The sequence below is a fragment of the Lithobates pipiens genome, unplaced genomic scaffold (assembly GCF_037356315.1).
Source record: "Lithobates pipiens isolate NorthernLeopardFrog02 unplaced genomic scaffold, aLitPip1_a1.2 Scaffold_19, whole genome shotgun sequence".
Classification (NCBI taxonomy): Eukaryota; Metazoa; Chordata; class Amphibia; order Anura; family Ranidae; genus Lithobates; species Lithobates pipiens.
Window position 1 is genome coordinate 463,432,607 of NW_027507764.1, and position 21,716 is coordinate 463,454,322.

The 21,716-nt window shown below is 43.3% G+C and overlaps 1 protein-coding gene across 1 annotated transcript in view; it reads left to right on the forward strand.

The window, feature by feature from the left end:
- Window positions 1–19,093, forward strand: part of LOC143997265 (NXPE family member 4-like) — a 91,318-nt gene extending 72,225 nt beyond the window's left edge. The window contains exon 4 of the mRNA XM_077492804.1: window positions 16,453–19,093. Within this exon, the coding sequence (XP_077348930.1) occupies window positions 16,453–16,991 (539 nt within the window). The 3' untranslated portion in view covers window positions 16,992–19,093. The remainder of the gene's footprint in view (window positions 1–16,452) is intronic.
- The last annotated feature ends 2,623 nt before the right edge of the window (window positions 19,094–21,716 follow it).

Below are 21,716 nucleotides of genomic sequence, written 5' to 3' on the forward strand. Positions count from 1 at the left end.
GAATCGCACAGAGATCGGATGTGATTTGCACTGCAGTGCGGTGCAAATCACATCCGTTCTCATAAACCGCTGCAATGTGAACCCAGCCTTAGTGACACTGGCGACGGGGGGTGATCACGGGGTTAAACCTTTATTGGGGGGGTTAGGGGGGTACCTTAGAACTAAAGGGGGCTAACCCTAACTGCCCTAACAGTTATTAGTCACAAATGACACCCGCCGGGTGATCAGGGGGTTAAACCTTTATTAGGTAATAAATGGCGGGTGCCCTGAAACTATAAAAAAATAACTAACCAACCAGCGTCACCTGTAACAGTTATATGGTGATCACTGGTGAAAGGGTTAACTAGGGGGCAATCAGGGGGCTTTATGCGGTAGTATATGGGGGTCCCTGGTGCTATAAAAAGCTGCGGCGAACCTAAATACCTACCTGCCTAACTAGCGTCACCTGTGACACTAATACGGCGATCAGAAAAATGATCGCTTATTAGGCTGGGTTCACACTGGAGCGATGCGGGAACGCCACGAATGCGCGGCGGGTTCCCGCATCGCATGCCTCCCGGCGGCAGTTCACACTGCCCTATGCGAACTGCTGGGAGTGTCAGTGAAATGTTACTGACACCCCCAGATCAGTTTGCATATCGCAGTGCGATCTGCAAACTCGGATCGCATGGCGTGAACACCCATGCGATCCGATTCTGCTGCGGGCCAAAAAAAGGGTCCCGTGCGAATTTGCGGCGGGTGCGGCGGGTGTGGCGGGTGCGGCGAATGGCTGAACTCGAATCGCACAGAGATCGGATGTGATTTGCACTGCAGTGCGGTGCGAATCACATTCGTTCTCATAAACCGCTGCAATGTGAACCCAGCCTTAGTGACACTGGCGACGGGGGGTGATCACGGGGTTAAACCTTTATTGGGGGGGTTAGGGGGGTACATTAGAACTAAAGGGGGCTAACCCTAACTGCCCTAACAGTTATTACAGTCACAAATGACACCAATGCAAAAAAAAAAAAAAAAAAAAAAAAAAAAAAAAAATGACATTGGTGTCACTGTGACTGGGGGGCAGGGGTAATTGGGGGGGTGATCGGGGGGTAAAGGGGGGGTGTGAGTGTGCCTGGCATGTTCTACTGTTTGTGTAGAGTGTTGGTGCAACTCACCGATCCGTTCTCCTCCGTGTCGGAACGAAAAATACCGACACGGAGGAGAGAATACATCACTTCCTCTCCTCACAGGAGAGGAAGTGATGTCACGAAGGATTTTCATTCGTCGGGAGCGATCGCGAGGGGGTGGCCATGAATGAATGGCCGTCCCCTCGTCCGGGATCGCTCCCGCACGAAAACCGACCGCCGCAGGCACCGGGCGGGGGCCCGATCGGGCCCCCGACCCGCGGGAAGGCAGGGACGTACATGTACGCCCTTATGCCTGCCCGTGCCATGCTGTCGACGTACATCGTCGTGCGGCGGTCGGCAACTGGTTAAACATGGTGTCTCACAGCTATATGACTGTTTGTCCGAAATAGAAGGCCAAGGAAATATCCCATTTATAGCTAAATGGGAAAAAGACTTGGGCTATAAAGTGGACGAGACCCAAATGATTAACTCGGTATATGACTCTGTATTCGATATAAGATCAATAGAAGTAAATTATAAATGTTTAAGGAGATGGCATTTTACCCCTGATAAATTACATAAAATGGACGCCTCCAACTCTAAGTTAGGTTGGAGAGAATGTGGTACACTAGGAACAATATTCAATTTCTGGTGGGAATGCCCAGTAATAAATCAATACTGGAGTAAAATAACAGAATATATAGAGAAAATAACAGGGCAAAAAATACCCTTAACGCCAGGGGAGTGTTTGTTTCTAGGAGTAGATGAAAAAACGAGTAAGCATCTTAAAAGAAGAATAAAAAACTCACTAGTACCCATTTTACTTAATGCCGCAAAAGCCATAATTCCAAAAAATTGGTTACAGGTGAAAAAACCCTCGATTTGCGAATGGATTCAAAGAATAGAATATATCAATAACATGGAATATCTAAGAAATATGGAAGAAAATAAAATGAAAAAATATCGCAGTACATGGGAAAAATGGAGATTATTCAAAAAGACGCAGCATTATACACAAGCATTAATGGAATAAAGAGTAGTGGAGACGAGGAAGGTCAACAGATAGTGGAGAAGAGGGAAGGGTGGGAATGGTTAAATGTAATCAAGTCAAATAACTAAGATATTGGTAGCATAAATAGGATGGTAAGGATAACTAAGTAGATGTCAGTTGAACGGTTGTCTTTGCTGTTTTTTTTTTTTGTCTTTTATCTCTTCTTAACTTGAACGGTTTTTCTTTTGTAATGGATAAATAATAAATAGATATAAGCAATAAATGAGAAGATAAAAAAAAAAAAAAGAGATGGTGAAAAAGATAAAGATATCTTGCTACAATGATGTTAAAGCGGAGGTCCACCCTAAAATGGACCTCCGCTCATCGGAATCCCCCCCCCTCCGGCGCCACAATCGGCACCTTTCAGGGGGGAGGGGGGTGCAGTTACCTGGATAATCCAGGTAACTGCACCCACTTCCGGGCTAGCTCTCTGCGGAAAGGGGCGTACGTTACGCCCCTTTCCGCAAGCGCCCGCCCCCTTCAGCAAGTGCCCCGCTGCCTGCTGGGAAACACACAGCTCCCAGAGGCAGCGGGGACCCTCCGGATTGCGCCGCGCGGCTCGCGCATGCGCAGTAGGGAACCGGGAAATGAAGCCGAAAGGCTCCATTTCCTGATTCCCATACCCAAGATGGCAGCGGCAGGACCTGACAGACGAGCGAGCGATCGGCTTCGGGTGCCGACATCGCGGGCGCGCTGGACAGGTAAGTGTCACTATTTAAAAGTCAGCAGCTGCTGGCTTTAAAAAAAAAAAAAAACGCGGAGTCCCGGTGGACTCCCGCTTTAAAAGAGATTATAAGGATTCTGATAATCAAACTGATTAGAATCTATCAATATACGAGCATTTTACTGAGTGGTAAAAAAAAAAAAAAAAAAAAAAAGGATGCATAAAAAAAAACATGGCTTTGTGTGATTAAAAGGCAAACTTGATCCACCTGCAGCAAAGGAGGGGCACAAATAGAGGAAAGGTGCTGATCACCCCAAAAGTACAAAAAAGAAAATAAAAATGTCCCCAAAGTGGGGTTTTTAGGCAGCAAAGGAAAATAATTGATGCAATATTAAATGAAAGTAATTATTTATGTATAGTATCAAAAGCATGACATGATAGTTAAAACAACATGAGCTCCAGTAGGAAATAAAAACTAAACCGAAAGTACACTTGCAGACAGAGAACTTTTCATAGCAACATTAGTAATAAAGATGTTGACAATTGTGAAAAATGAACTGACGCATTTCAACCCAAAATACAAGGGTCTTCTTCAGAAGTTTAGTCTGCTAAAAGAGATATAGTATGGGTACACATGTCAAAATTATATGCACACAGTAACAGAAAAAGTAGATGCTGTACAGTGCAAACATGCGGTATAGTTACATAATCGTGTATATTTCACCGGAAGAGTACTTTCTACATGGAGATGAATGAATGAATGAATGAAATACTTGTATCGCGCACAATGCGAACTGAATCGCCTCTAGGCGCTGTGGCGAGCTTTGATCATCTGCTAAAAGAGGAAGGTCTTGAGTTTTTTCCTAAAAGCCAGGTGATTTTCTTCCTGGCGGATGTTGATTGGTAGAGCATTCCATAGCCAAGGCCCTTGGACAGCGAATCTCCGATCACCCTTGGATTTATGCCGGGCTTTGGGCACGAGGAGGAGGTTTTTGTTGGCTGATCGAAGACTGCGGTTTGGTGTGTAATGATTTATTTTCTCCATTAGGTATTGCGGAGCTTCTCTATGCACGCATTTGTGGGTGAGGCACAGGGTCTTGAACGTGATCCGATTTTTTACGGTTAGCCAATGTAAGCTCCTCAGTGAAGGAGAGATGGATTCCCAGGGTTTTTTTCCTGTTATCAGCCTTGCCGCTGATAAAAATAACCCCGAGACTCTTCGCTTTGGTCTTTGGGGAGATAGTCTGCCCAAAGACGGTTGGTGGAGACCAGGAGGTTTTGGTTGCGGGCTTATGATTTGGGTGTAAGATGTAAGTGTAATGATTTATTTTCTCCATTAGGTATTGCGGAGCTTCTCTATGCACGCATTTGTGGGTGAGGCACAGGGTCTTGAACGTGATCCGATTTTTTACGGTTAGCCAATGTAAGCTCCTCAGTGAAGGAGAGATGGATTCCCAGGGTTTTTTTTCCTGTTATCAGCCTTGCCGCCGTGTTTTGGATCAGTTGTAATCGTGCAAGTTGATATTGTGGTAATCCTATGTAAAGCGAGTTTGCGTAGTCCAGTCGTGAATTAATGATTGTTCCAACTACCACTGCTTTGTCATTCTTTGGGATAAAAGGGATGAGTCTGCAAAGCATGCGCAGCAGATGGTGAGATCGACTGACTACAGATCCTATTTGCGCATCCATTGACATTTGTGCGTCTAAAATAACCCCGAGACTCTTCGCTTTGGTCTTTGGGGAGATAGTCTGCCCAAAGACGGTTGGTGGAGACCAGGAGGTTTTGGTTGTGGGCTTATGATTTGGGTGTAAGATAAGAAGCTCTGTCTTTGATTCGTTCAGCTGGAGGGAGTTGGTGGTCATCCAGTCCTCTATTGATTTGAGGCAGTTTTCAAGTTGTTGTTGGTGATCTTTTCTTCCATTGATCCGGAAATAAAGTTGCGTGTCGTCAGCGTAAGAGTGGAAGCAGAGATCTGAGCATCTGATGATTTGAAGGAGTGGGCGAATGTAAATGTTGAAGAGAACGGGTGACAACGGAGAGCCTTGAGGGACTCCGCAGGTGACTGCCCGAGTTTCGGAGAGGAATTTTCCTAGTTTCACTGTCTGTGACCGATTTCCTAGGAAGGACGCGAACCATTGGAGATCTATGTCTTGGACTCCGGCTACTTCTGTGAGGCGGACGAGTAGAGTATTGTGATCTACTGTATCAAACGCTGCACTTAGGTCTAGCAGTACGAGGAGACATGGCTCTCCGTCATCTGCTGCTTCGAGGGCGTCATCCCAAATCTTGAGGAGAGCTGTTTCTTTTCCATGACCCGGGCGGAAGCCTGATTGCAGCGGGTCCAGGAGTTTGTGAGTATCCAGGTGAAGTTGTAGCTGATGTACTACAGCTTTCTCCATGATCTTAGAAATGGTGTTGAGGCTTGTAATTGGCCTACGGTTGTTTGGATCCTGAGGGTCCAGGTTTGGTTTCTTGAGTAGAGGTTTAACGATGCCTTGTTTGAGGATGCTGGGAACAATCCCTTCGTGGAATGATCGGTTTATGAGGTGGGTTATGGTTGGAGCCACGATGTCGGAGCATTCTTTCAGTAGTTTTGTGGGGATGATGTCAATAGGTGAGGTACTGTCACGCAGTTTATTAATGATGTTTTTTGCGGTGTCTACGGTAATTGGGGATAGTGAAAATTTTGGCGGTTGCGGTATGTTGGTGCAGACATCCTCTTTATGTATTTGCTGGCTGAGGTTGGATGTTTTCTTCTGACAAATTGTTTTCCTGATGGTTTTGACTTTACCGATGAAAAAATCCGACAGTTTGTCACAGTAATCCTGGGATTCGCTTTCTGGGGGTTCTAGGCACACCGGATTCATTGATTGATTAACCAGTTTAAACAGTTCCTGTGGTTGGTTTGCGGCCGTTGAGATTGTATATGAGAAGTGGTCCTTTTTGGCATTGAAGATTGCTTTCCGATAATTCTCTGTGAGACCTTTGTAGTTAAATAGGTTTTCCTCGGTGGGTTTTCTTCTCCATGTTCTTTCCGCTCTTCTGCGTTCTTGCTTTAATACGGAGAGGGAGCTATTAAACCATTCAGCATTTTTCTTCCTGATGAGTGCCCTGCGTTTTGGTGCTACCGAGTCTGCTGATTGCAGTAATGCCTTGTTCAGGGAGTTGAGTGTTTCCTCCGTATAGTGGTTTAAGGTTATTGTAGATATCTTTTTGGACAGAGTGGTTTTGAAGGCTTCGGAGTACAGTTTTTTATGCGATCTGGTCCAGTGCATTGTTACAGGTTTCCGTTTTGCGTTGGTGATGTTGGTAGCGATTTTGAATTTGATGGCGTGGTGATCCGTCCATGGCAGAGTTAAGTTGTTGCATATGTTGACGTCGATGTTCTGTTTGAAAATGAGTTCCAGGGTGTGTCCTGACCCATGCGTGGGAGTCTTTATCAGTTGCTGTAGACCCAGCTCTTCTAGTTGATTGATGCAGGCAGTCGCGATGGGGTCTTTAGGCTCGTTTGCCCAAAGGTTGAAATCTCTGAGTGCCAGGAAATTTTTGAATTTTAGGGTGTGCATTGCAAAGGATTCCGTGAGGGGTGAAAGAAGATTGGACTTTGGTCCCGGTGGTCTGTAGCACAGTAGAATTTGAGTGGTGTCATGGGGTGTTGGTTGAAGATGTAGCGTCAGGGTTTCCATAAAAGGCACTGGGTTCTGAGATGATGGTTTAGTGAGATCCAGGTGACCTTTAAAGATCACTGCTAGGCCTCCTCCTTTTTTCCCTATCCGGTGTTCAGTTAGGATCCTGTAGTTTTCCGGCACCAATTCGGTGAGGATGGTGTTGCAGTCAGAGGTTAACCAGCTTTCGGTGATGAAGAGGCCGTCTACATCGTTCTCGATGATGAAGTCGTGTACTTCCAGACTATGTTTGACTGCAGACCTGGCGTTAATCAAGGCGCAATCTAATTGTAGTGGTCGAGTAGATGTCTTCCTGTGGTTGGGAGCTGCTTGTCGTCCGGTTTTTAATAGTTGTTCTCTTTGAAGTATTTTTTGTATGGAAGATGGCAATGTGGTGTTGATGTTCCTTAGTCTGTGCAGAACTTCAGCTGAGTATTTGAAGTAGCACATGGTTTGTGGATGCTGTTGATGGTACTATGGGCCTAAGATGATGATCCTGATCAGGGTATTGATCCTGAGGTGAGGCTAAGTATCAGACTTGTCGCCGTGCTTGAGGCTATTAGCGCGCAAGTTGATCCTTTAACCACTTGCTTACTGGGCACTTAAACCCCCCTCCTGCCCAGACCAATTTTCAGCTTTCAGTGCTGATGCACTTTGAATGACAATTGCGCGGCCATATAACGCTGTACCCAAATGAAATTTTTATCATTTTTTTCCCACAAATAGAGCTTTCTTTTGGTATTATTTAATTACAGCTGGGAGTTTTATTTTTTGCTAAACAAACAAAAAAAGATGCAAAAAAAAAAAAAAAAAATCATGTTTCATAGTTTGTTATAAAATTTTGCAAACAGGTAATTTTTCTCCTTCATTGAAATGCGCTGATGAGGCGGCACTAGTGGGCACTGATAGGCTGCACTGGTGGGCACTGATAGGCTGCACTGGTGGGCACTGATAGGCACAGTTAAGGCGGCACTAATAGGCACAGATAAGGTGGCACTGATAGGCACAGATAAGGCAGTACTGATGGGCACAGATAAGGCAGCACTGATGGGCAAAGATGGGCACAGATAAGGTGGCACTGATGGGTGGCACTAATGGGTGGCACGGATGGGTGGCACTAAGGGGCACTGATAGGTACCACTGATAGATGGGACTGATGGGCACTGATAGGTGGCATTACTAGGTGGATCTGATAGGTGGCACTGCTGGGCACTGATGGGCGGCACTAATGGGCACTGATGGGCACTGGTAGATGACACTAATGGGCACGGATATGTGGCACTGGGGTGCAGCACTGTTGTTGAGGCAGATTGTGGGCACTGATAGGTGGCACTGTGGGCACTGATAGGTGGCACTGTGGGTACTGATGGGTGGCACTGTGAGCACTGATGGGTGGCACTATGGGCACTGATGGGTGGCACTGATGGGGGGGCACTTTTTTATTATTTAGGTGGCACTGGCAGGGGGCAGGTGGGAACTGATAAGCTGGCAGTCCCGATCACGGCCGCCAGTGTTTGGCTTTTTTTTTTCTCCTCGCGCTGTCAGCGCGAGGAGGAAGAATAGCCGTTTACCGGCTCTGTTGTGTCACATGATCAGCTGTCATTAGCTGACAGCTGATCACGTGGTAAGGGGTCGGGATTGACCCCTTGCTCCCATCCGTGATCAGGCAAGTCTCATAGACTCGCTGATCACAGAGCGCGCCGCGCGTGGCCCTCAGGGGGCGCGCAGGCCGCTCGTGCACGGGACAACGTCAATAGATGTCATCCCGGCAAAGCAGGTCCGCGCTGTAGCCGTCATTCGGTTAGTGATTAAAAACCTTTTCTCTCCTCGGGTAGCTCCAAGACACTCCACATCAGCACGAACCGGACCGGGATAATAATCAGGCAATATGACTTGCGAGAAGTCACACTTGAGATAACCCCCCAGAAATACAGATCGAGCGGCGATCGAGTGGGGGGCAAATCACACCTTTGGCAGAGATCCAGGATGAATTAGTCGGCCTGCCCACAATATATGTAGCCAGTCATACAGAAAATTCACATGGCAGCAACACACTAATAAAAATGGGGGATGTGATAAAATCAACGCATATCCCCATGCATGTAGTATGCATGCGTGCATGGCCCTCCATTCATCCAAGAAAGATATGTGTCTACTTATGAGAATAAGTAAAAAATAGATGTGAATAAATAGAGTAGAGGGTCAGAGTGACACAGTGCATTAGCTCTATGAGTAGAGACCACGTCCCTTGAAAGTATATGGTCCACATGATGAGAGACGGGTGAAAAGTGCAGAGATGAAAATGGAGTGAGAGGGGATCCACCTGCTGGCTTATATACAATTTTTAATCTATTTTTTAATAAATTTTTAGGCATTTTGCCAAGGCACTCCTGAAGATCCCTCAAAGCACCCCAGGGTGCCTGGGCACCCTGTTTGAAAAAGGCCTATCTAGAGCAGGAGTGGATAAGGCTCATCAGACTCTGTAGTGGGGTCTGATGAATGAGGTGAGTGCCACTACTTACAGAGGTGGTGCTTCACTGAACACTTTTTGTGGAGGATTTATTGTAACGCTTAGTACACAGTGGTGAAGAACATGAGGACATGTTTATACACATTGATTTAAGAGACTAAGTGCTGGTTCACACTGGGGCAACTTCAAAGTCGTCCGACTCTGAAGCTGCCCCGCACAGCGTGACCTCAGAGCGGCCTGCAAACTACTTCTTTATTGGAAGTCAATGCAAGCCGCTCCGAAAACGCCCCCAAGTAGTACAGAAACCCTTTTCTAAGTCGGAGCGGCTTGAGTTGCTCCCATTAGAAAGGTTCCATTGCACTGCATGGAGTGCAGCTAAGTCACCTGACAGATTGCCCCAGTGTGAACCGGCACTTAGTGATGTTTATTTTTATGTTTTGCATCTCATTTTTTTTACTGTTTATATCATCACATTTTGGATTTCTATTAATGAATTGAGTGGCACTGGTACAGATACTACTGTGCTGTTACTGCCAGTGTGCTTACACAGACACTGCACTGATGATGATGATAGTAATAGTGATGGCTGCTGCTGATTTCCCCCCAGTCTGAGCCTACCTTCTCCTCAACACTTACTTGCTGAAGGAGACAGCCAATAAGAAAGGTTGATGTGACCACCAGATCCATGATACAGCCTTCTGGGCTCCTGTATATGAGCTCATGGGGTCCAAGGAATATGATTTAGACCACCCAGGAGCCGTGGGGTATGGGGAAAGCATTCACAATCACTTTAAAGTGGTTGTAAAGGCTGAGGCTGGGTTCACACATCGGATGTCAATTTTATGTTACTTTTCTTTTTTTGATGCAGTTCTGATGCAAATTTGAAAGGCTCAGGACCGGATTTTTGTCACAGCTGCAATTTCAGTGCTGGCCAATACATAGTAGATAAAGGGTACCAACTGAACACATGCGCTTCAGAAGCGTTCCCATAGAACTCAATGGCCTGGAATTTGCACCTAAACCACACCGCAGTGCTCAGAAAACACACAGGAAACGTTTTAAACTCGCACTGCGGAAGCACCACATATATGTGAACAGCTTGAATTGAAATCAATGTTTTTTTACATGTCATGCAAATTAGATGTGGTTCAAAACTCATATATGTGAACCAAGCTTGCATTCTATGCACAAAGGTAAAAAACCTTCAGTATGGAGCTTCCTCCCTAGCCCCCCTAATACTTATCGGGGCCCAATCCAGTGATGTGCATGAGAGCGACCGCTGTCTCGGGTCCTCTGTCTCCTCATTGGTTGAGGCACAGCAGCATGAGCAATAGGCTCAATTCTCAATTACAGTCAGTGAGGAAGGAGTGGGGAGTAGAGCTGAGCCCCATTCTGTGTGTCCTATGGACGCTCAGAGCAGGGCTGTGGAGCGAGAATGCACAAGTTCCCCCAGAGCAAGCGGTTTTGTCTGGGGTTCAAGGAGGAGGTGCCAGTAGTGCTGGAGGGGGACCCAAGAGGAGGAGGATTGGGGCTGCTCTGTGCAAAACCACTGCACAGAGCAGGTAAGTATAACATGTTTGTTATTAGAGGCAGGATTGTTTTTTTAAATATCACTTTAATTATAGCAGTATACCGATGCTCACCTGGTGATCTGGCCTGTAAGTTGTTTTTTTTTTTAACAGGATAATCTGCCCTGCAAATGTAGCAGTTAGAGGGTTGAGACAAACCATTTGCCATTGATAGGGGTGCTTACAATAATCAACTTTTGTTTATTTATATAAAACATTCCAAAAGGAACAAAACCATTTTCTGTAGCTGTCTAAAAAAGCGTTGGACTGAAATCTGGCATTTGGCTTCAATTTGTTAGTTTATCTAAATCTGCTAGTGTATCTAGTCTGCACCCCCCAGACTGACAACGCTGCTAACCAAAGGTGTCTATGATGCGTTCATCCAGAGTGAGAGCACTCTAATACAGAAGGTGTGTTACTAGCCAGATCACCAGGTGAGAAAAGGGGAAAAACTTAATAAAGAAAACTAATGCAGCCACCACTTTTAATTATTGGTAAGCTGCAATATTTTAAATTTTTGGTTTTAAGTTTAAAGAATATGTCATCTCAACATTTCATATTCCTGATATGTGCCTGTTATATCATGTACTTGTATGAAAAAGTATCCTGTTCCCTTTGCATTGCTTCATTTTTGTGAAATCCCTGGTGTTCTTGCCAGTCTTGCTGCTTTCCTATTAAAAACTGACCACACTAGGCATGAGAGCACATTGTGGTCTGTTTTCTAGCTATGCTGAAAACTCATCCTGCTCCCCTCCATTGATCAGATTTCTGCCAAAGTCTATGATTTTTTGCAGCTAAGAACAGAGAGTATGTGATAATTTCTCTCCTGGCTGATTCATTCTGTTTGTACATCAAGTGGCCAGGAATTCTCTTCATTTATACCACACACTTATCCTAGATGAGAATCTGGTATAATTGTTTATGGGGAACAATACACAACTGCATGGGTTTCCTTCTAGAAATACACACTAGACCCTTAACAAACAGACAAAGATGCAGTGCTCTGAGCAGGGGAACCTCCTGAGCTATAGGATAGAGTCCACTAACGGGTGCTCTCTCAGTGGCTTCAATGTCCTCCAGACAACATTCAATCAGCAAGCCAGGTCACAGCATAAACCTCAAACTATTTATAATGTGTAGAGAACTCCACCCACCGAGCAAGCAATAAACCAATCATGCTAATTTAAACCGATTTAAAATTGCAAGACTGCCGAAAAGAAACCACCAATACAAAGAGACACTACAGACCGCGCATTTATAACATCAGGAAAAATAAACCATAATTCAAATCAAAAAGATATATAAACACAATAATATACAAAAAATTAAAATTGAGGAAAATTAAAGATACCAAAACAAAAAACAAATATTATCCTAATGTAGCCAATGGAGAAAATAATCATATACAGTATCTCACAAAAGTGAGTACACCCCTCACATTTTTGTAAATATTTCTTTATATCTTTTGTGTGACAACACTGAAGAAATGACACTTTGCTACAATGTAAGTGAGTGTACAGCTTGTAAAACAGCCATTAACCCCCCTAGCGGTAATCCCGAGTCTGGCTCGGGTTGGGATTTTAATTACAGGAGCGGTAACCCCGAGCCAGACTCGGGATCGCATCGCTCGATGCAGGGGAGGACACAGGGAGAGTTACTTACCTTGTCCCCTGGATCCAGCGATGTCCGCCGCGCTGTGTGATTGAGCTGTCCTCCGCTCGATTCAAAGTGCCGAATGCCGCCGAGCTCCGTTCCCTGCGACGTTACGGCGCACTGGAGCGGAGAACGGCGGCAAATTCAAAAAAGTAAAAGTACACAAAACACACACAGCACTGTAATCTTACAGATTACAGTGCTGTATTACAAAATTACACACCCCCTTTGTCCCTAGTGGCCTGTGCAGTGCCCTGCATGCACTTTTATATTATAAATACAGTTTTTTTCTGCCTGGAATTTGGAGATTGTCCATAGCAACTAAAACGTGTCCCTTTTTCAGTGTTTTAGGATTTGATTACATTACTGAATATTTTTTATTATTCTTTATTATATTATAAACTTTATCATACCCGGGATGTCTGCTAGACTCTGGTTTGAACAGATTTAAGAGCGTTATTCCTAAGAATTACAGGACTACAAAATAAAACGCCAGATTTCCATGCAAAATAATTGTACCGCTTTCAGCACCTTATTCCAGACTGAATCATACCGCCAGGGAGGTTAATGTCTAAACCGCTGGCAACAAAAGTGAATACACCCCTAAGTGAAAATGTCCAAATTGGGCACAAAGTGTCCTCTTCCGCTCCTGCATGATGACATCACGGAGCTGGTGGATGTTAGAGACCTTGCACTCCTCCACCTTCCATTTGAGGATGCCCCACAGATGCTCAATAGGGTTTAGGTCTGAAGACATGCTAGACCAGTCCATCACCTTTACCCTCAGCTTCTCTAGCAAGGCAGTGGTCGTCTTGGAGGTGTGTTTGTGGTCGGTATCATGTTGGAATACTGCCCCCCCCCCCGGGAGGGGATCATGCTCTACTTCAGTATGTCACAGTACATGTTGGCATTCATAATTCCCTCAATGAACTGTAACTCCCCAGTACCAGCAGCACTCATGCAGCCCCAGACCATGACACTCCCACCACCATGCTTGACTGTAGGTGAGACACACTTGTCTTTGTTCTCCTCACCTGGTTGCCACCACACACACTTGACACCATCTGAACCAAATAAGTTTATCTTGGTCTCATCAGACCACAGGACATGGTTCCAGTAATCCATGTCTTCAACAAACTGTTTGCAGGCTTTCTTGTGCATCATCCTTAGAAGAGGCTTCCTTCTGGGATGTTAGCCATGCAGACCTATTTGATTCAGTGTGCAGCATATGGTCCGAGAACTGACAGTCTGACCCCCCTCATCCCTTCAACCTCTGCAGCAATACTAGCAGCACTCATCTATTTCCCAAAGACAAACTCTGGATATGACGCTGAGCAAGTGCAATCAACTTTTTTGGTTGACCATGGCAAGGCCTGTTCTGAGTGGAACCTATCCTGTTAAACCACTGTATGGTCTTGGCCACCATGCTGCAATTCAGTTTCAGGGTCTTGGCAATCATCTTATACCCTAAGCCATCTTTATGTAGAGCAACAATGCTTTTTTCAGATCCTCAGAGAGTTCTTTGCCATGAGATGTCATGTTGAACCTCCAGTGACCAGTATGAGAGAGTGATAACGCCAAATTTAACATACCTGCTCCCCATTCACGCCTGAGACCTTGTAACACTAACGAGTCATATGATACTGGGGAGGGAAAATGGCTAAATGGGCCCAACTGGACATTTTCACTTAGGGGTGTACTCACTTTTGTTGCCAGCGGTTTAGACATTAATGGCTGTGTGTTGAGTTATTTTGAAGGGACAGCAAATTTACACTGTTATAAAAGTTGTACACGCACTAGTTTACATTGTAGCAAAATGTAAATTCTCTAGTGTTGTCACATGAAAAGATATAATAAAATTTTTACAAAGAATATGTCAAAAATGTATGAAAAAACAATACACAACTGAAAATAAATATCATATAGACTGAACCTTAAATGACAACTGGATGTTAATACTACTTAAGAAAAAGATCCACATCATACCTATGGGTCATGCCAGTGGGAATTCTTGTGTGGAGGTTAAAGATCCACCAGACCTCCCTTTCAAGGAGCTTCCGGTGGATGTCGCCCCCTCTAGGAGATTCTCTAACCTTTTCTAAAACACAAAATTACATACTAGATCCTTATCCTTGATGAGGGTCTGGTGTGGATGTTAAGAGGGACCTCACACAATAAAACAAAAATGTAAAAAAAAATATTATTTTCATAGTCAATGAAGTCACCCGGAAGACCCTTAGTTTACATTCCACAGTGGGGACCAGGAGCTCTTATTCATAGTGAATAGTCACCAGGAGAGGATTGTGTCAGTGGTTGGTATTTTTTTTTTTGGCAAAGTAGGTGGGCCTCATTCATTATGATTAACAAGGATCTGCATCTCTGGACAACACGACTGATGATGGATTTACATTGTGGGACATTTTTCAAAGATTTTTATTTTTTAATAAGGGACTTGGGAAAAATGTGTCTTAGTTACTATTTACGTTTTGTTTTTGTGGATAAGCACATTCATATGGTGTGGAGTCAGGAGGCTTCTAGATTCCAATTCACCCCTTCCAAAAGTGAATTGGCAGCCTTCCAGTCCTCTATTCTCTAATGTAAACACAGAGAAGGTGTTCTGGAAAGAAGTTTCTGGGAGAGCTGTGCTGTAGTGAAAATTACTTAAGTGCTCTGCTGTAAACTTTGAGGATGAACTGTTCCACAGTGCCTGCAGCAACAGAGGTCCGTGAAGGCTTGTTTTTATGTTTACAAACTATTTTATTGGGTACAAAGAAGTGGTACAAAAAGCTTTTGTCATATACCATAAAAGGTACAATAAAGGTAGTTTACACATAAGGATAATCAAAATAAATTGTGTGATTGTGAAGGCTTGTTTTAAGGAGCATTCACTGCTTTACTGCGTAAGTATGTGTAAATATAAAAATATAATTTGTTGGATGTGTATGAGGGAGATTCCAACTAGGTGTATGTGCCAGTGAGGGTATCACCCTTGTTTAAAATATATAACAAAACAGAGTAGAGTAGATAATAGGACTTTAAATACCCCTCCAGTGATTACAAAGATACAATTATATATACAAAATACAAGATTTATATCTACCAATAAAAATAAAAAATAAAAAAACATATTAAATGTCACAGCTTGCATATTGTTACCAACAATCATTATCCTCTATAAAAATGCATGGCTATTGGTCGAAATAGAGAGCTTTAAGTTGACGCATTTTGTGGAGATCACCACTTCTTCAGGACCTTCTATCTCTCACATGAATACATATGACCAAAGGAATAAATTCTAAGAACAGAAAAACACATTTATAATTTATATATCATCAGAGAAAATAATTACACTTATTTACAATCATCATAGGGGTGAGAAAATATATTATAACTGTTCTAAAAACAAAGCTAGGGGTGGGGGAGGAGGAGAACAGAAGAAAAAAAATGTACCTTTTCATGGAAAGGTACAATATTTTTTTTTCTGTTCTCCCCTCCTCCACCCCTAGCTTAATTTTGGGAACGGTTATAATGTATTTTCTCAACCCAATGATAACTGTGAATAAGTGTAATTATATTCTCTGATGATTTGTAAATGCGAGGGTGATATTTAGGCTGGGTTCACACCTCCGATGGATGCAGCTGGCAGCAGCGGTCCGGTGCACCCCAGTTCTCCATTTCAGGGATGCATTTTTGCCTGAATTCAGCCCTGAAACTGAGCCAAAGATGCACAGTGTTCCTGTGCAAGCCGCTCTGCAGCCACAATGGAGATATGGGAACCGGCTCCTTTGACAGCCAGTCACAATCTCCTGTCATGCGATTTGGATGTGGATTCAATTTGGATAGGTGTGAATCCAGCCTGAATAGAAAACATTTTTTCTATGATTTTACTTTGGAATTTTTAATCTATGAGTATATGGATCACCATATGTTAAATCAGGTGAACTGGTGGATTTTAAGATGTTTTTCTTTCTCTTTAGCCCCATACACACTATCAGATTTTCTGCTGATTTTTGCCTTCGGATTTACCAAAACCATGTAGTAGAAGGACCTACCTGATTGCATACACATTGAAGCTCCTAAGGATTGACCTCATATTATATGGTTTTGGTAAATCTGAAGGAAAAAATCAGCAGAAAATCTGATAGTGTGTATGGGGCTTTATTCTATGTTATCTCATTGTTTACATGTATTGTTTTGGACCTTGTTGTATAACTTAGGTTTTCAAAACCTACCAAAAGAGTTACAGTATAAGATAATTTGTTTTGTTTTTCTAGACATAAAATTTCTCAATGTCCATGAAGAACACTGGTCACAAAAGCATTTAGGTGTTGACACTGAAAGAAATATCCTTGTTCTTTGGAAACATCATGCAAGGCCATTTATTCATCTTGTATTCACAACCCTCAAAGAGGAGCGAACCACCCCACGTGAAATTGACCTAATAGGAGGAAACCCATTCACTGTGATTATTGTCAACATTGGGGTACATTTCAGATTATTTCCTGTGCATCACTACATCAGGAGGCTGTACAATATCCGACGTGCCATAGAACGCCTGCTTCTGAGAAGCCCAGAAACAAAAGTTATCATCAAGACAGAGAATACAAGTGAGATGGCAGAAGATTATGAATCAATGAGTGATTTCCATGCATATGTTCACTATTTCATTATGGAAATTATCTTTAAAGATATCAATGTTGGTTTTATACATGGTTGGGACATGACTACTGCATTCAATTACAATCAGATTCATCCTCCAGAAGCATATGTGAGAAATGAGATCAACATGCTAATGACATACATCTGTAGCTGACCTGTCAGATAAAAAGATTAGTCATTATAGTTTTATATTCCCATTTTTGCATCATACTAGAGGTGAAGTGGGAATATGTAACTATGATAGCTACTGTGCAATTTGGTACAATCTGAACGTAATGCTAAAAATCCCTGGCACCCTTGCTTCCCACCATGTTTTCCTGTCTCAACCCAGCTCTATGATTTTGACCACACTGCCTGGACATACCTATAATTTCCTAATTGTTTTTTTTAGCAGTGGTATTGGGGCCAATTTACTAAAGGCAAAAAGTCTGTTAACTTTGCAAGGAAAGTTGCACTTTGCAAGAGAATTTGCCACAGAGCTTAGCGAATCAGGTTAAGTTCTACTGATTTCTATAATCCAATTGTGGGCAAGCAAAATTGCTGTTTGTTTTATTTTCTTTGAACATGATTGAGTATTCTTGGCAAAGTGAAGCTTCGTCATATTCACTAAGCTATGGTGCAAGTTCCTTTGCATCTCTAATACTTTGCATCTATAATACATTGATGCTTTAATGCATTTTAACCATAGCTAAATGTCAGTGAATATGAATAAACCTTCACCCACATTTTGTAATTGAGGACAGTTCAGGCCCAAAGCAAATTTGTGTGGATCAGTTTTCTTACCATGGTGTAGGCCCACGTACACACGGTCTGAGATTTTGCCAACCAAATCCGTCGGATTTTGCCTGTTGTATTTAGTCCGACGGATTGTGTCCGAAACTGTTGCATACATGCGGTCGGGCCAAGTTGGCGAAAAATCAGATCTTTCAGAACGTGATGACGTAATTTCGTTACGATGGGACTACATTCAGGCTAGTAGCCAATAGCTTTGATGTAGGAATTTGATCTGAGCATGCGTGGCACTTGGTCCGATCAAAATGCTCTACACATGATCGGATTAGGTCCGTCCGGCCCAGTTGGTAGGGAAATATTTCCAACATGTTGGAAAATTGGGTTGGACGGAGATTCGGACGGAATCAGTCTGATGCATACCACACACAGTCGGATTATCTGACGACACGGTCCGATAAGACTCATTCCGACAGATTCTCCGACCGTGTGTACAAGGGCTAATACCTCTTCATTATCAGGCCATTTTTAAGTCTTCACTGCTATGATAATTTGACTGATCATTACACCATCATGCAAACACCATACCCAAATGAAGTTTATATACATTTTTTTCGGACAGATAGACTTTTCTTCTGGTGGTATTTAATGACTACAGGGTTTTATATGTTTTGCTATATAATGAAAAAAAGAAAGGGTGGTGGGGGCCCCTGGGCTTGAGTCACTTTTGGGCCCTACCTTCTATACATTACCGTATTTATCGGCGTATAACACATACCCCAAGTTTAGGAGGGAATTTTAAGGAAAAAAACCTTTAGGGGGGGAGTTTAAGGAAAAAACTTACATTTAAATGCCCATCAATGTAGCCTTATCAGTGTCCTTCTGCAGCCTTGCCCATCCATTTGCAGCCTTGCCCAGTGTCATTTGCAGCCTTGTAATTGCAGCCTTGAAGTTTAAATATGGCACGGGCAAGATACAGAGTCCTCTCTGTATCTATACAGGACTTAGAACTCCGTCTGACTACTTAGATCTTGAATTTTAAAAGCAGCAGCAACCCTGCTTATTTCACAGATTTGCTAATCTGACAGAAGTGCACTGCTTTTAAAATTCAACATCTCCGTAGTCAGACGGAGTTGTAAGTACTGTATTTCACTATATACTAACTTTAATGTTATAAATATATTTAAAATGCAAAACTCCGGTGGGTGTAACAACATGTTTGCTTTACCCCTTTTTAGTGTATCCTTACTGTGGACAAGTGTGGGGTGTAGCAAGATGGCAGCGATGGAACGTCACTTCCGTAGCAAACTGCAAATATGTCATAACAGCGGCTCTCGGGTCCTCTCGCAGTCCCGAGCGGAGCCGAGAGTAGCCGAGTGTATTCGGCTCACAGTCACACCCAGTCCCTGTGTTATGTCCATCATAGTGCAGGACTGGGCGTGACTGTGAGCAGAGCTGAGCTGAGTACACTCGGTTATGTATCTCAGCGGCGCTCGCGGGGCACCCTATTGGGTGGGGGCCATGGGCTTGAGCTGTGTGTTCTCTGTTGCTTGTGGCAGGATGTGTTTTTAAGCCCTGGCTATGCTCTAACTTTTTGCATTGGTGTTTTGTCTCCATGTGCCCCTGACCTACGTTCCAGTGTTCCTGTATTCTGATCCTGGACCCTGACCCTGCAGCCAGATTTTTCCTGCTTGCTTTTTCCATCTCCTGTTACCCTCTCCATGTCCTGTCTAGCTCCCAGCTCTCTGGATCTACTGATTACCAACAATACAGACCTGATCACGGATGTGGAAATACGAGGCAATTTAGGAAACATCAATCAGAGGTCATTTGGCTTCAGAATAAATCACACAAATAGGAAACATAAGGGGGATACAAAGACACTAAATTTCAAAAGAGCCAACTTCCCTAAACTACGAACCTTGTTAGAAGGCATGAATTGGGATAAAATCTTAAGAACAAAAAACACAGAGGAGAGATGGGTTTGCTTTAAGAGCATATTAAATAAGGGCATTAGCCAATGCATCCCATTGGGTAATAAATTTAAAAGAGCGAGCAAAAGTCCTGGATGGCTTAACTCCAATATAGAAATTCATATTAAAGCAAAGGAGAAGGCCTTCAAAAAATACAAGATTGAGAAATCATCACCGGCATTCCAACTTTATAAAGTATGCAACAAGAAATGTCAAGGGGGGAATTAGGGCGGCTAAGATAGCACACAAAAGACACATAGCAGAAGAGAGCAAAAACAATCCCACAAAATTCTCTAAGTATGTAAGCAGTAAAAAAAAGAGGGCAGACCATATTGGCCACATCAAGAATGAGGACAGACGTCTGGTTACAATGGATGGGGAGATGGTGAAGGTATTGAATCTATTCTTCTTCTCAGTCTTCACGAGGGAATCGGGGGCTTCAGTAACCAAAACTGCAGTGCTTATCCTTAGGACACATCACAGGAAGCACCTCCAAGGTTAACAGAGGACAGAATTAAAATTAGACTTGGGAAGCTTAACATTAATAAATCACCAGGGCCAGATGGCTTGCATCCGAGGATACTTAGAGAACTCAGTCAAGTAATTGCCAGACCATTGTTCTTAATTTTTACTGACAGTCTACTGACAGGAATGGTACCAGGTAATTGAAGAAAGCCAGTGTAGCCCCAATATTTAAAAAGGGTCTAAAACACATCCCTGGGAATTACAGACCAGTTAGCCTAACATCAATAGTATGCAAGCTGCAAGCTCTTGGAGGGGATGATAAGGAACTATATTTAGTAATGAGAACTGTATCATTAGCAGTAATCAGCATGGATTCATGAAGAATCATTCTTGCCAAACCAATCTATTAACTTTCTATCAGGAGGTGACTTGCCATATAGATAAAGAAAGGCCTGTAGATGTGGTGTATCTGGATTTTGCAAGAGCATTTGACACAGTTCCCTGTAAATGTTTACTGTACAAAATAAGGTCTGTTGGCATGGACCATAGGGTGAGTACACAGATTGAAATCTGGCTACAAGGGCAAGTTCGGAGGGTGGTGATAAATGAGGAGTACTCAGAAAGGTAAGAGGTGAGTAGTGGGGTCCCCCAGGGTTCTGTGCTGCAACCAATTCTATTTATTTTGTTCATAAACAACCTGTAGGATAGGGTAAATAGTTCAATCTCTGTATTTGTGGACGATACTAAGCTAAGCAGGGCAATAACTTCTCCACAGGAGGACAAACCTTGCAAAAGATCTGAAAAAATTAATGGGATGGGCAGCTACATGGCAAATGAGGTTTAATGTAGAAAAATGTTAAATAATGCATTTGGGTGGCAAAAATATGAATGCAATCTATACACTTGGGGGAGAACCTCTGGAGTAATCTAGGATGGAAAAGGGCCTGGGGGTCCTAGTAGATGATAGGCTCAGCAATGGCATGCAATGCCAAGCTGCTGCTAACAAAGCAAACATAATATTGGCATGCATTAAAAGGAGGATCAACTCCAGAGATAAAACGATAATTCTCCCCACTCTGCAAGACTCTGGTCCGGCCGCACCTGGAGTATGCTGTCCAGTTCTGGGCATCAGTCCGCAGTAAGGATGTACTGGAAATGAAGCGAGTACAAAGAAGGGCAACTAAGCTAATAAACGGTCTGGAGGTTATTAGTTATGAGGAAAAGGTTGCAAACACTGAACTTATTCGCTCTGGAGAAGATACGCTTGAGAGGGGATATGATTTCAATTTATCAATACCGTACTGGTGACCCCACAGGAGGGATAAAACTTTTTAGCGGAAGGGAGTTTAACAAGACATGTAGCTACTCATTAATATTAGAAGAAAAGAGGTTTAACCTTAAACTACGTAGAGGGTTCTTTACTGTAAGAGCAGCAAGGATGTGGAATTCCATTCCACAGGCGGTGGTCTCAGCGGGGAGCATCGATAGTTGCAAAAAACTATTAGATACGCACCTGAATGGCCGCAACATACAGGGATATACAATGTAATACTGACATATTATCACACACATAGGTTGGACTTGATGGACTTGCCGGGAAATGCCGGGAAACGTAATCAGTGTAAACCAAAAATGTTTTTTTGTGCGTTGCGCTGCTGGATTATATACGTCCAGGATGGGGGGAGGGGGGGAAGGGGGGGAGTTTGTGGGGA